Raw genomic sequence first — 13,571 nt, 5'->3', positions numbered from 1 at the left:
GTAACATGGGAAAAGCAACAACAAAAGTAAACACTTCAAGTAAAAACTTGAAGTGAAGTAGCTAACAGTATGTTTGATACACTGCCCCCAACTGGCAGTAGCCTAAAACAACACAAGCACGATGCCCAGACGTTTGTACTGGGATTACTTTCAGTATTCTTCCTGCATACAAACACACATTACATGGCTGTGTAGAGATAACCCTTGAAACTGAACTACAGTTTGGATCAAATTCATTTTTATTTTTTAAAAACACAAACGATATTGGTAACATGGATTTCTGGTGATATATTTTAGGTATTTGTGAGCTGCTGGAAATCCAGAAAACAACCTCATAGCACATAAAATTTCTCTACTTTGTTATGCACCCATTATTATGGTAATGTCCAGGTGGAAGAATCTTAAGAGAAGTTCAACTCAACACATGACAAAGTAATTTAGACTTGGTCATTTATGATCTGAGGAAAAAAATCCAATAATACACAACTGTGAGAGGCTGCAGTGTATGAGCCTTTGTTTTCAGAGTGACTGCAGTAATAGGTTCAGCTAAACATTAATTTAACAGGAATTTCAGCCTATTCCTCTCTACAGAAGAGCTTTTGGGATACCAGTGGGTTTTATCACGTGCTATTTATTTCAAGTACACAACATTCCATTGAAAGACGGTTCATGCATATATTACTTCGAGGCTGGACTATTTTAATTTATTATTTTCATGTTCTTCTAGAAACTTTGTGAAAAAACTTCAGTTGTTCCAAAATGTGACAGTACTGTCAGGGATTAGAATGAGACAGCATATTTCTCCCATATTGGCGTTTGTTCATTGCTAGCTGTTAAATCCAAAATCAAATTTAAAATCCTTCTCCTCTCATACAAAGCTCTCTATCAGAGTGCTGGTTTACTTGTTGTTCCTAGAGTAGTTAAAAGTAGAATGGGAGGCAGAGCCTTCAGCTTTCAGGCCCCTCTTCTGTGGAACCAGCTCCCAGTTTCCATTCAAGAGACAGAAACCCACTCTACTTTTAGGATTAAGCCTAAAACCTTCCTCTCTGATAAAGCTTCAAGTGACCCTGAATCATCCCTTAGTTACACTGCAATAGGACAAGTCTGCTGCGTTTTTCTTCTTCACTCACCCTTTTGATGATGATGATGAAGATAATCTTTTATTTTGGACATATAAAACAAACAACCAATATATACATATACATAGATAGCTGCATATGTATACACACATACACAGATATATGCTCAAACAAAATAAACCAAATCTCAATGACATGAAATAACTCAATCATGAAGTTCAATTCAATTTTATTTATATAGCGCCAAATCACAACAAAAGTCGCCTCAAGGCGCTTCATAGATACAGAGAAAAACCCAACAATCATATGACCCCCTATGAGCAAGCACTTTGGCGACAGTGGGAAGGAAAAACTCCCTTTTAACAGGAAGAAACCTCCAGCAGAACCAGGCTCACGGAGGGGCGGGGCCATCTGCTGCGACCGGTTGGGGTGAGAGAAGGAAGACAGGATAAAAGACATGCTGTGGAAGAGAGACAGAGGTTAATAACAGATATGATTCAATGCAGAGAGGTCTATTAACACATAGTGAGTGAGAAAGGTGACTGGAAAGGAAAAACTCAATGCATCATGGGAATCCCCGGCAGCCTACGTCTATTGCAGCATAACTAAGGGAGGATTCAGGGTCACCTGGTCCAGCCCTAACTATATGCTTTAGCAAAAAGGAAAGTTTTAATCCTAATCTTAAAAGTAGAGATAGTGTCTGTCTCCCGAATCCAAACTGGAAGCTGGTTCCACAGAAGAGGGGCCTGAAAACTGAAGGCTCTCCCTCCCATTCTACTTTTAAATACTCTAGGAACAATAAGTAGGTCTGCAGAGCGAGAGCGAAGTGCTCTAATAGGGTGATATGGTACTACAAGGTCATTAAGATAAGATGGGGCCTGATTATTTAAGACCTTGTATGTGAGGAGCAGGATTTTGAATTCAATTCTGGATTTAACAGGAAGCCAATGAAGGGAAGCCAAAACAGGAGACATATGCTCTCTCTTTCTAGTCCCTGTCAGGACTCTTGCTGCAGCATTTTGGATTAGCTGAAGGCTTTTCAGGGAGTTTTTTGGACATCCTGATAATAATGAATTACAGTAGTTCAGCCTGGAAGTAATAAATGCATGAACTAGTTTTTCAGCGTCACTCTGAGACAGGATATTTCTAATTTTAGAGATGTTGCGCAAATGGAAGAACGCAGTCTTACACATTTGTTTAATATGTGCGTTGAAGGACATATCCTGGTCAAAAATGACTCCAAGGTTCCTCACAGCGTTACTGGAGGCCAAGGTAATGCCATCCAGAGTAAGAATCTGGTTAGATACCATATTTCTAAGCTTTTCAGGGCCGAGTACAAAAGTCCAAAATGGTTTAGCTCTGATGGGTGAGTACTGTGTGTTAAGGACCGAAACATTGTTACCTCCTAAATATGATGTCAGGTCCTCTAACAAAGGTGGTGGGATTACTGACTGTTCGGCTGCACTGTCTAGCCACACTGCTAGAAGGTGTTAACCTCTTACAAACTACTACTATTACTACTGTTTGTAAGAGAAGGAAATCACGGTTTATGAAGAACTAGCCGGAGAGCTGGGATCTTGTAAAATTTATTCTAACATGCCAAGTGAAGGGAATGACGTTTCCCATTCAGGTTTGTAAGAGGTTAACACCTTCTAGCAGTGTGGCTAGACAGTGCAGCCGAACAGTCAGTAATCTGAAAGCAATTATAGATGAGAGGGATTGTGATTTAAATGACTGTACTGATAATGTGTCTGCAGAAAATGGTAGAAAGATGAGTAAAACAGGAGTGTAGCAATCAGTTTTGTCAGTCTGAATCTCTCATCCTGAAGCTCCTGGTCTATGATATTCCCTCCAGTGACATTCTTTTATGTTTTGATTTTTCTGTTTCTGTGTTTGACTTCAAAAACAGTTCCCCAGTTGACAGGGAAAATCTTACCCCTATTGTTCCATGAAGATTACTCATACACCTAAAACTGGAGTTATCAAATCTGACACTGAGTCTGCTATGTTGAAATGAAGCCATTCTTCCCAGTATTTTTGCAAAGTCGTTTCACTTAGTGTGTCTGCATGCTGACGCCCTCAGCATCATTATATCAGTGTAATGCCCTGGTGGCAAGGGTTATTTGTCAGGTAGAATGTGTAACACTCTGTGTAATTAATGTTACAGTTATGGATTTAAAGAGAACTAAAGACAGAGAGAAACAAGCAATTTAAAAGTACAAGGAAAGTAAAAGTAACATCATAAACAGGAAGCTAAGGAGCTTTAACATGCTTTAAAACCAAAAAGAAGTCACAAACCCACAATAGGCAAAATGAATCTAATGATCTTCATAAGTTTGGCTCAGAACTAAAGGTAGAGAAACAAAGTGGCAAAGGGGCTTGTACCAGGGATCAGGAAAACAATCATGCATATGAAGTTTGGATTGACAGACTTTCCAAGTATCCTCATGTTGTATTTAGTGATAAATCATTCTGTGTGAATAAACCTTAACATTAGTTAACAACTTTACATTCCTATTTCATTATATATCTCATTAGGTTAGATGGGGCAGTTAATTCTCCAAACAAAGCTAACAAAGCTGGACTTGCAGCAGTGATATGGCTCGCTGGGAAACAGATCACTTGTCAAGAACTCATTTCAGGCACTCCTAAACTGGCAAATGTTAACAATGCTGACATGTGAGAATCACCCTTCAACACTTTCCTTAAAGATGTAAAGCACGGGTGCTTGTGGGGAGAATTTACATATGCATACCTGTACAGTGCAAAACAGGTTTTACTGCATGGGGCCTGAAACAGAAGGAGAACCTAATTCTAAGATGTTTCCAACAACATGAAAAGTACTAACAGAGCTAAAAACTAGTACTTTTTGTTCCTTTTAAAACCTTTAACAACTGTTACTTTCGTGGTAAATGGTAAAAACAGTTTAAATGCACGTTGCAGTCAAGTCTTATGGCAGTTGAAATTGGCAGCAATTGCAGTGTATAAACTTGTGACTCTTGTTTGACTGGTTTATTTATACCTTGACACTTTCTCTGATCCATAATGACTAAAATGATTTTTTGTGCAACATTTTCTTTAATTATACTTTCTGCTGAGTGTTTCTTGCTACACTTGGTGTTGGCTCTCACTGTAGTATTGTAGCTTAATCCATGTAGGTTGTTTTAATTATAAATCTTTAGATAGTGACTTATTTCATAGTGTAATCATCACGTTTTATCATCACATTTTATCCAAAACAAAATTTCTGATTTCCGAAATTGATTTTGGGAAATTTTTGAAATTTGTGTGTCGTATGCTTAAAGATTTTTGAAATCTTCTGAAACTACAAATGTGCAAAAAACCCAACTGGGTACCCAGAAATCTGGTGAATAATATTTCTGGCAGTCTAAGCATAAATACCTTGGTGTGAAGCTGTTCATTAGAACAAATGGTTAATCTGATAAAACTAATCTGACAAAAGGATGCACTACAGGGGTCTTTAAAAAATTACTTATGCTTTGGCTAATTTACTCATATGAACAAATGGATGTTTTTCATTGCACTGTCTCAAGCGCAAGGATGAGGCTTTTCAAAGATGCCTTAAAAAGGAGAGCTCAAACCCCAGCCTGCGTAGACCAGCATTAATTAAAAAAGACACAGAGATGAACAGCAGGAAACAACACTGGAGCTGCACCTACCAGACGTCTGAGGGGAGCCTATGGATGAGCTTAAAATTAAGAAAACCCTTCTCTGTGAGAAATTAAAGGAAAATGAGGCTGAATGGGAAACCTTGCTTCAGGTTAGCTGATTGTGTCACTCCATCATAATGTCATTTTTGGTCTTAACATCTTTTTTAGACTGAGTTTAACAAAATAATTTGTAGTCTTTCTACCCAGGAGCTTGCACCCAATGCCAAACATCAGGAACAAACCCTAGAAACAAGTTCTCGTGAGGAAAAACTGGAAAATCAGAGAGGCAGAAGAGGAGGAAATGAACAAAGAAAGAAAGGACAAAAGAAAGCAGAAAGGAAAAGGACGAAAAACGAAGAACAGAAGAAGAAAGTGAAGAAAACTTTGAGAGTGAGAGAAAGATGTGATGAGAACATAGAAGATCAAAATAACAGCTGAGAAGAAACGAGAAAAGGTGGCAGACGCAAAGCAGCAAGAAAGAAGAAAAGAGATTAGCTCGAGCAGAGGATCTAAACCCAAACCTCTACCCTCTCTCCTCCTTCCAGTCTTACCTGTGCTCTCACTTTCCCTACTACTATTTACCCTTGTTTTGCAAACATGTACAGTGCACCAATTTTGGATGAAATTTATTGAACTATCATGTATTCATTTTAAAATAAACAGCGGTGCTCCAGTTTTAGTCTTTGCCTACATCATTTTTCATCAATAACAAAAGGAGGAGGGGGCTCCAAAAGAAGAAAAGCAGGTTACATAATGTTTCCCCCAGTCCCCCTTTGGCTCTGTCTTTTTGTCTGTGTAGTATCACCTTCGAGATAGTCACTTACTAGTTGTGTATATTCTTAAACAATTTGGAAATACAAATTGTTAGTGCAGAGATTTCATTTCTTTTTTCCTCTGGAGTGAGGGCAGAATTCACTTTAATCTTTCAGTTTGTTGGCTTAATACCAATCATTTATATGTTTTGTTTTTGTTTTTCATTGTCCTGCAGATATATTTGAGCTCAGTTTTAAAAACTTTCAGAAGAAAAGTGTAGCACATAGAATATTTATACAGATTTCTTTATTCTGAATTATGTTTTAAATGAGTAAAAAGACAATTTGTCAGAAACAAGAAATCCATTTCACACCGTGCCTCCTTACTGGGATCCTGAAAATAATTGTTAGCAACATTATTTCTTGGTCTTGAACAAGAAAACAGTTGCCAAACCAGAAAGAATCCACTAAGTAATCTGCAGGCAAAGAATACAGATTCATATAATGCATGATAAGAGTATCAGCGATATGAGAAATAAACATTACAAAAATTCCTTATCTTATTATCCAGGTAAAACATTTATTTTAAGTCAGTGACTTGTTTTAAAGAGTGTGAGGAAATGTCTTAATTGCAACTAAACTACTGGTACACGTAGATTTTATTTGAGTTATTAAATTTTGTATTTTCTAATGAGCTTTTATTCATATTTCATTTTGACTTTTTAATCTGGTTTAGTTTCCATAGTTGATTTTCTTGTTTCACTCTGGTTTTTATGAACGTGTTTACTTTCAGTTTAATTCCTCTTTGTTTCAGTGTTAGTTTTAGTCTTTTATACACATCAGGAGCATGAAATGAAAGCAGTTGGCTCACAGTCAACACAGTAAGCATGTTTATTGAGACTTGTAGAGTGATACCAGATACTAAAACACTTTATTTTATTTTATTTTAGTTAGTTTTCAATTTGTATATTTTTTATTCTAAAGTCTAGTTTTTATTTTTAATGCGTTTAACTTATGTTACGTTTTTCCCACATCTAGTCTTAGTTTAGTTTAGTTTGAATGAACTATAATAACCTTGATTCCATATGTGTAAAATCCCTCAATTTAGCAATGTATGATTCAAAACGACAAAGGAGAACAATTAATAAACATTTACAACAGAAAATGAATTGTGTTTAATTAAGAAGCCCAAAAATCAGTCCGTGAGGGCTAGGTGGCATAACTGGCTCTTTGCTAACATTTTTACTGAAAGGTTATTAAAACAGGGGAGGAGTGAGACAGTCAACGGGCGCTGTTGTTCTAACTGCCTGATGTGGGAAAACTAACAGCTTTTGTTCCATCGTTGGCTCCTTTATCTTCGCCGGCAACCTTTCATGGTTTAAGTACCATTTCCCATTCACAACCAACATTTAAATATTTGTAGTAAATGGCAGTTCGTCGCATTTCGCCCACAAACAGGTGGAGATTATCATATACATTAACAATAGAGGGCAGTGTTGCTTAAGCAGACATGAAAAGCTCGTGAAATGTCCGGGTGTGGTGACAGTGCGCCGGCGCCTGGGATGCATTTTTATTGTAGACGGTTGCTTTTATTATCAGTAAATCGCTTCACAATAGATCCCCAGTTCATACATGGGCAGGTCCGCCTTCCTGTGTAGGAGGACCTGTGAGCTGTTAAGCACGGGTGCTTGTGGGGAATTAGCATATGGATACCTGCACAGAAGCAGGACCCCAGTCCCCAGTGTTTTCACACGGTTAATTGATCAATGAAACTGAGGTGGAACAACAAAGCAGTCCTCTTTGACCGTTTGGTCCTTTATTGCTCCCACGCTAAGTAGTGGTCCGTTTGAATGTTGGTTGTAAATTGAACACGTTGAGCATACTGTTGTATATCAAGTTTCCTCTTGGCAGAAGCACAGTGCTGTGACTGTCCTGGCTGAATTTCTGTCTCATGATTTACTCTGGGTTCTCTTCATATCTTTTCAACTGACTCTAAAGTCGTTTCTAAACATAATTTTCCTCTGGGATTAAAATATTCTGATTCTTAAGTATAACAGTGATCACAAAGGAAAGAGAAGTCATTGTATCACAAAGCGGTGTGGAACATATTCCTGATTCCAGATTTCACCATCTCTAAATAAATATTAGACAGATGAACATTACATACATGCAAGAGGATAGTTTAAGACATTGAACGCCCTGTTAAAGATAATGTTATTATATGAAATGACATTAGATGGCAGTCTTTCATAAGTAGTGATCCAAAGCTGTTTGAGTCATTAATCCTCTATGAAAAGTGGCTTTATTGTAGTTAGAAATTTTGTGATTTCAGGTCTCAGTACAGAGCATGTCAGGATATCAAAGCATATAAAATAAATGAAAGCATTTCAGTTTTTTCAACTTGAAAAATATGGTAGCAACATCCTTGTTCAATAACATGGATGTGTTCTGTTATTACAGGAACACCTGGCCATTAAGGGTAAACCATGGTTTTAAACTGTGGGGTTTGAAGCCAGGAGACAGGAAGTGAAGCAGAGTTAAATGAGTACATTTTGTGTAGGTAAAGTAAAGCAACAAGAGCTTACTGATGCTTCTACATCCAGCAATTTCAGTAAGATTTCACTTTGAGTCTTATTTTTTTGTTAATGTTTGATGGGATGTTAGGCACAAACTTTGTCCCCTACATTTCCAACCATGGACTAGAGTAACACATGCACCTACTAATATTTTGCCCGTTCTTGGGATTGTGGGAACACACAAGCCAGAAGGAAGGATAAAACACCATGACCAGACAAACCTGCTTCTGGAGAGATTACATATGAGTGAGAAATGCACAATAACAAACTTGGTGCATTTGTAAACAAACTTTTATTTTGGAGCCCTTGAGCGCAATTTAAAACAACTGCATGTTAGGAGAATGACACTTTTCAAGTTCACCAAATCGACCATTGGTTGCAGTGGATTCTTTCTCACAGCAAACATAAAAACATAACAAAAAACAAAACCACAGGGACAACTTTGCCAAAAACTCTCATTAAAAAAAAAAAAACATTTCACACTGCACCAGTTTCTTGGGATCCTATAAACAATCTTTAGTACCTGAATCTTTGCTGAACCAGACTATAAAGATCCACAGCAGTCTACAATGCTTAGCAAATGTTTACAATCTACGATAAGAAAACAGAATACCAAAAAAAAAAAAAAAAGTAATTACCACCCTGACTGATTATAGTATCAAAGATACAAGATGTAAACATTACAAAAATACAAAAACTGCTCAGGATGAGCAGATAGGCCTATGCAATTCTGGTAAGGCACTCACGGCAATAACTTATTTTAGAGACAGTGTGAGGAAGTGTCTTAAATACTACTGAACTAGAATTTAGGCAGTGTTATACATGTATGCACAGATTCTATATGTACAGTAACCACCACAGGCACTTAATTTAGCAGTATATTATACAAGTGGTAATAAAAAAATAAGAGTGGAGTGGAAGAGGACAACTGCAACTGTCTGTCAGGGGGGAAACAGTTCATGCTACACAGATTTTGGACAGTCCAGCAGGGAGAAACCAAGTCGGTCCTCTTCTGAGGGGTGGATTCTTATGGATGCAAGAGTCCAGAAGAACTGTGGCCTACATGTGCCTCTTCATGTGGAGAGCCAAGTGGTCTGAGCGGGAGAAGGCACGTTCGCAGAGGTGGCACTGGAAGGGTCTGTGTCCGGTGTGCTTTCTGAAGTGGCGGGTCAATTCATCTGATCTGGCGAACTTCCAGCCGCATCCTTCCCAGTTACAGTGGTAGGGCTTCTCACCTGAAAGATGTAAACAGAAGCATATTAACATATTTTATATGACATGCTCACAAAACAAACAAACAAACAAAAAAAAAAGCAGAATAAAACAAAAAGGATATTAGATTTTAGATTCTCACCTGTGTGTGTTCTCATGTGCGCTTTGAGATGGGAGCTCTTTGTGTAGGTCTTTCCACAGCCGGGGAACTCGCAGTTGTGCGTGGCAGCGCGTTTTCTAGCCCACGATCTGCGGGCTCGTTTCTGCTTCATGCACCCGGTCTCATCCTGCGAGTAAAACTCGAGCAGAACCGGAGAAGGAGAAGAGGGAGGAGTGAGCACCATCCCCTGCATCGACAGTGGACGCTGCTGCTGTTGCTGCTGGTGAACGTGGACCTGCTCTCTCTGCGCGTTGTAGTGTCCCTGAAACGATGGCACACCCTGGTGTGCGTAAATCGAGTGATATGGCGCGTTCATATATTGACCCTGGAGATGGCTTTGATTACTGGGATGGTGAGAGCTCATTTGCGCGTTTAAGTGGTAGTGTGCCGTATGTCCGTGGGATGCAGCGTGCTGCATGGGATGCGCGCCGTGAGCCTGCAACCCACCATGAAATGCAGCCTGGTGGTGCGTAAAGGTTACTGGTTGCATTAGGTTTTTCCCGTGAACGTGTTCCATAAAGTTCTCACCGCTGGCGGCCATCATGCAAGATGGACCCCCAGACTCGGTTTTGATTTTATATCCAAGCGGGATCTGTGCGGTGGCAGCTGGGCGGTGAAGGGGAGCCGATGGAATTGAGGCTGAATTCAAAGCTCGCAGTTCGGTGAATTCCCGGTCATCTCTCTCCTTGCCCGCGCAGTCCGGTGAAGCATCAGCCGGGTAACCTATCTCAGGCCTGAGAAGCTCCACCATAAGACTGTGAGCTGGGCTCGACTTTGCGACGTTTGCAGTTCCGTGGCAGCCCAGGTGAGAGGGAGGATGATCGCTGCACTCTGTCACAGAACCACCGCTGCAGCTTTCCGGCGAATCCGGGAGAGAATACATGCAGTTCTGCTGCTGCTGCGTTGGTGGGATGTTCCCATTGCCGTCGCTGTCGCTTAGAGCATCGCGGCCGATGGTGTTGGACAAAATAAAATCGAGATCCAAAAACTTTCCCAGTTCGTCGTCTTCTTTGGAGGGTAAAGCAGGAGAACGCACCATGTTGAACTCCACTTCCCACGGCGGGTTATTTGCGTCACCTGTTGCGCTGTTCTGCACACCCTCATCCACCTTTTAAATATGTAAAGGAGCGCAAAATAAAAAAAAGTTAGAAGAAAGCCAAGCTGCATAGTCGGTCAACAGTGAGAAATAGATCTACAAACATATTATAATAACACACTAGAGTTACCACAATGTGCCATACTTAAATGTTCTCTACTTACATTATCCAGTCCTTTGAGACTCGGAAACGAGATTAAGGCAGGCATCACTGCTTCAGCCACAGCCATGTTGACCGTTTTTAAAAAGAGTTTAAAACGCCGAAGTCCTGCAGATGCTGTCCTCCGCGTCCGTGTGCTCTCTGAGTGAAACCAGGATTCAGGATATGAGTAACAGCCCGACTGATGGACTTTTTATAGTGGTCTACGGTCGAGCATACGGAAGTGTGGGTTAACCCCTCCTCTTGCGCGCACACACGTACACACCTCCCCCATCACCTGCACATTCACACAGCAAATAGTGCAAACAGGTTAAACCAAGCACGGGTTCGTGTCAGGTAACCGCTGCTATAAATGTAAAACAGAAAGAGGAAAACAAATAAGATGAATGAAAACTTAAATAAATTCCAAAAGCGAAAATAATTATTTTGATTGAATTGACTGGATTTTATAATTTTTGATTTAATGTGGTGAATATGTTGGTTTGTTTTCACTCATCACAAATATGCTGGTAAATAATGATGAGGCTCAATAACAATAAAACTAACCTTTCTCACTGTGCTTGTAGATTATTTATTTATTTATTCTTCAGCTTTCTGCGATGACTTTCATACCTGAACATAACATAAACGCGTGGAAAAGCATCGAGTTCACCTCTACAGCAGTAAATCTAGTGTATCTCCCAGGGAAGCCGAACATTTCCCGTGAGGAAGCTACAGAGGGCAGCTTAGGAATGGAATTTTAACTCTGTGTATCAAATATTCCAAGATATATTTGGCATATATGCTTTGCTGAGGTGCCCTTCAGTACAATGAAGTGATTAAAGTAATGTGTTTGTGTGTTTTATAACTGATATTGTTGAAATCGAGAACAAAACATTGAGTGCCTTTAAACTCAGCAAATCTGGTATCTTACCAGTTTCTTTCCAATCTCTGACATACTTATTTGTCCTACATTGATCTCTGCGTGTGAAGCTGCTCATTCCCGAGGCCAGTCCGAACAACCGGTTAATCTGATGGTAAACAAAGGGCTACATGTTTCGAAACGGTCTTCCCCCGCAAAAGGAAACGATACGGCACCCTGCAGTCATTCTTATGATAATGCACAGGTTGACTGGGTTTCGTGGTGGGATAAGCAAAAAACAAAAAACTGAAGACTCCAAGAAAAGAAGGAAAACAGATCCATGAATAATGACCCCCCTCCAACCACCATTTGTCTCTGTCTTTTTGCATGCCTGTTATCACCCCATTAGAGTAATATTCCATGGCAAACTAGTTGCATACTTTCTAAAATAATGTTGAGATACAGATTACAAACGATATACACACATTATATTCCTTTCCCTCTGGAGTGGGAGGATGAATTCACCTTTCAAACTTTTAGTTTGCTCTGCAGATATATAGAAAAGGAGTTCTTGTCTACTGAAAAATGTTTTTAAAAAAATGTTTTTACATTTTTGTATTCAGTTTTGTTGTCACTGAGCAGAGAACTGATACAAAGCCAATGAAATTTACTCAGTATTTAAAGAAGAAACGCACAGAAAGAAGAAGGTACAGCAGTATGTTCAGTGGCTGCATGCGTCTGTTACAGTATGTCAGTATGTGTGGAGACACTTATAAATACAGACTGTATGCATAGATTACATTACATGATTTGATGTTAAGATAACAGTAGTCTAATATTCTTACAGATAACTGATATCGCAGCACAACATTTCACTTGCCCGTATCTCAGATATTGGGTTTAGTTTCTGTAAATTCGTAAATTGCAGCTAAGCCACACAAAGCAGTGTTACTTTTGTTCCACCCCGCTCCGCTCCTGCAGGTGTTGTCACAGGCGGCGTCCTGCAGCACTCTGCTTTTATACTCTGTTATTTTTGACCTGCTGAGCTTACGCAAAACAAATTCCGGTTCTGTCTGTGAGCCAAGTGGAAATGGACTCTGTTTCCTGAGGAAAAACTTCACACTTGCTTCCCTTGCTTTCACTCTCAATCACCTTCAGATGCTTGAAAGCATACAGACGTGTTGAGGTGCTCTGGGCCTGTTGCATTTTAAACCACTTATTATGTTCCTATGCTGGAAAAGAAAAGTATGTCTGCTTTACTTTGTGTTTTGTGGGATTATGATAGATGTTTAGAGGTTTATAGCTGATTAATATAACTGAATTTGTCCATAACACTAACACACTGAATTCTGCTGAATTTTGCTTAAGAAAAACAATGAAAAACAAACCCACACGATGTGCAAAAATCAGCGATTTACCTTGGGTCGTCAAAGACCTTATTACAGTCATGTCATGAAAAATACAAGTAACAGAGACTAGAGAGACAGATACAGATAAAGAACTGCCCTGGGCTCAGGTTTCTCTTTTGTCACGGTTTTTAAAAGGGAGGAAGTCTTTCAGTTTGAGTGCTTTCTAAACACAATTACTTAAGATTACAGTTGAGCAGACAGACAGATCTTACCCTGGATGCACAAACATGTTAACTCGGAAAACACAAAAAGCTGTTTCACTGTCAGCTCTTTGCGTTTCTAATTAAGTTCAAAGCTGTCCTTTTTCCCCTTTGTTTGTGTTTGGTTTGTCATGTTACTTGATTTAAAAACATTGCTAAAAGATGGATATCTCATTTTGTTTGTTGTCATTTAGAAAAGTGTTTTATTTTGTTGTGGTGCGGTGCTGTGGGTGTGCGTCCTTTAAATACACATAACAGACTATTTTAATTTAGTTTTGTTCATTTAGTGCCAATTCACATCAACAGTCGCCTCAAGGTGCTTAATATTGTAAGATAGAGCTCAAAATAGAAGATTAGAGGGAAAACCTCAACATCATATAAATCGCTGTGAGAAAGCACATGGTCAAAGTGGGAA

The 13,571-nt window shown here is 39.3% G+C and overlaps 1 protein-coding gene across 1 annotated transcript; it reads right to left on the bottom strand.

Annotated features, from left to right (window-relative positions):
- Positions 1 to 8,351: 8,351 nt before the first annotated feature.
- On the bottom strand, positions 8,352 to 10,878 carry klf17 (Kruppel-like factor 17). The gene is made up of 3 exons (XM_040044942.1): positions 10,711 to 10,878; positions 9,433 to 10,558; positions 8,352 to 9,313 (listed from the first exon to the last, which is right to left on the bottom strand). Exons 1-3 carry the CDS (start codon positions 10,774 to 10,776, stop codon positions 9,138 to 9,140), a joined length of 1,368 nt encoding a protein of 455 aa, XP_039900876.1. The 5' UTR covers positions 10,777 to 10,878; the 3' UTR covers positions 8,352 to 9,137.
- Between the last annotated feature and the right edge of the window lie 2,693 nt (positions 10,879 to 13,571).

This window comes from Simochromis diagramma, unplaced genomic scaffold (assembly GCF_900408965.1).
Source record: "Simochromis diagramma unplaced genomic scaffold, fSimDia1.1 OVJJ01000663.1, whole genome shotgun sequence".
In the NCBI taxonomy this organism is placed as follows: Eukaryota; Metazoa; Chordata; class Actinopteri; order Cichliformes; family Cichlidae; genus Simochromis; species Simochromis diagramma.
Note: the sequence above shows the minus strand (reverse complement) of the source record. Positions and strands in the feature narration are given on the sequence as shown.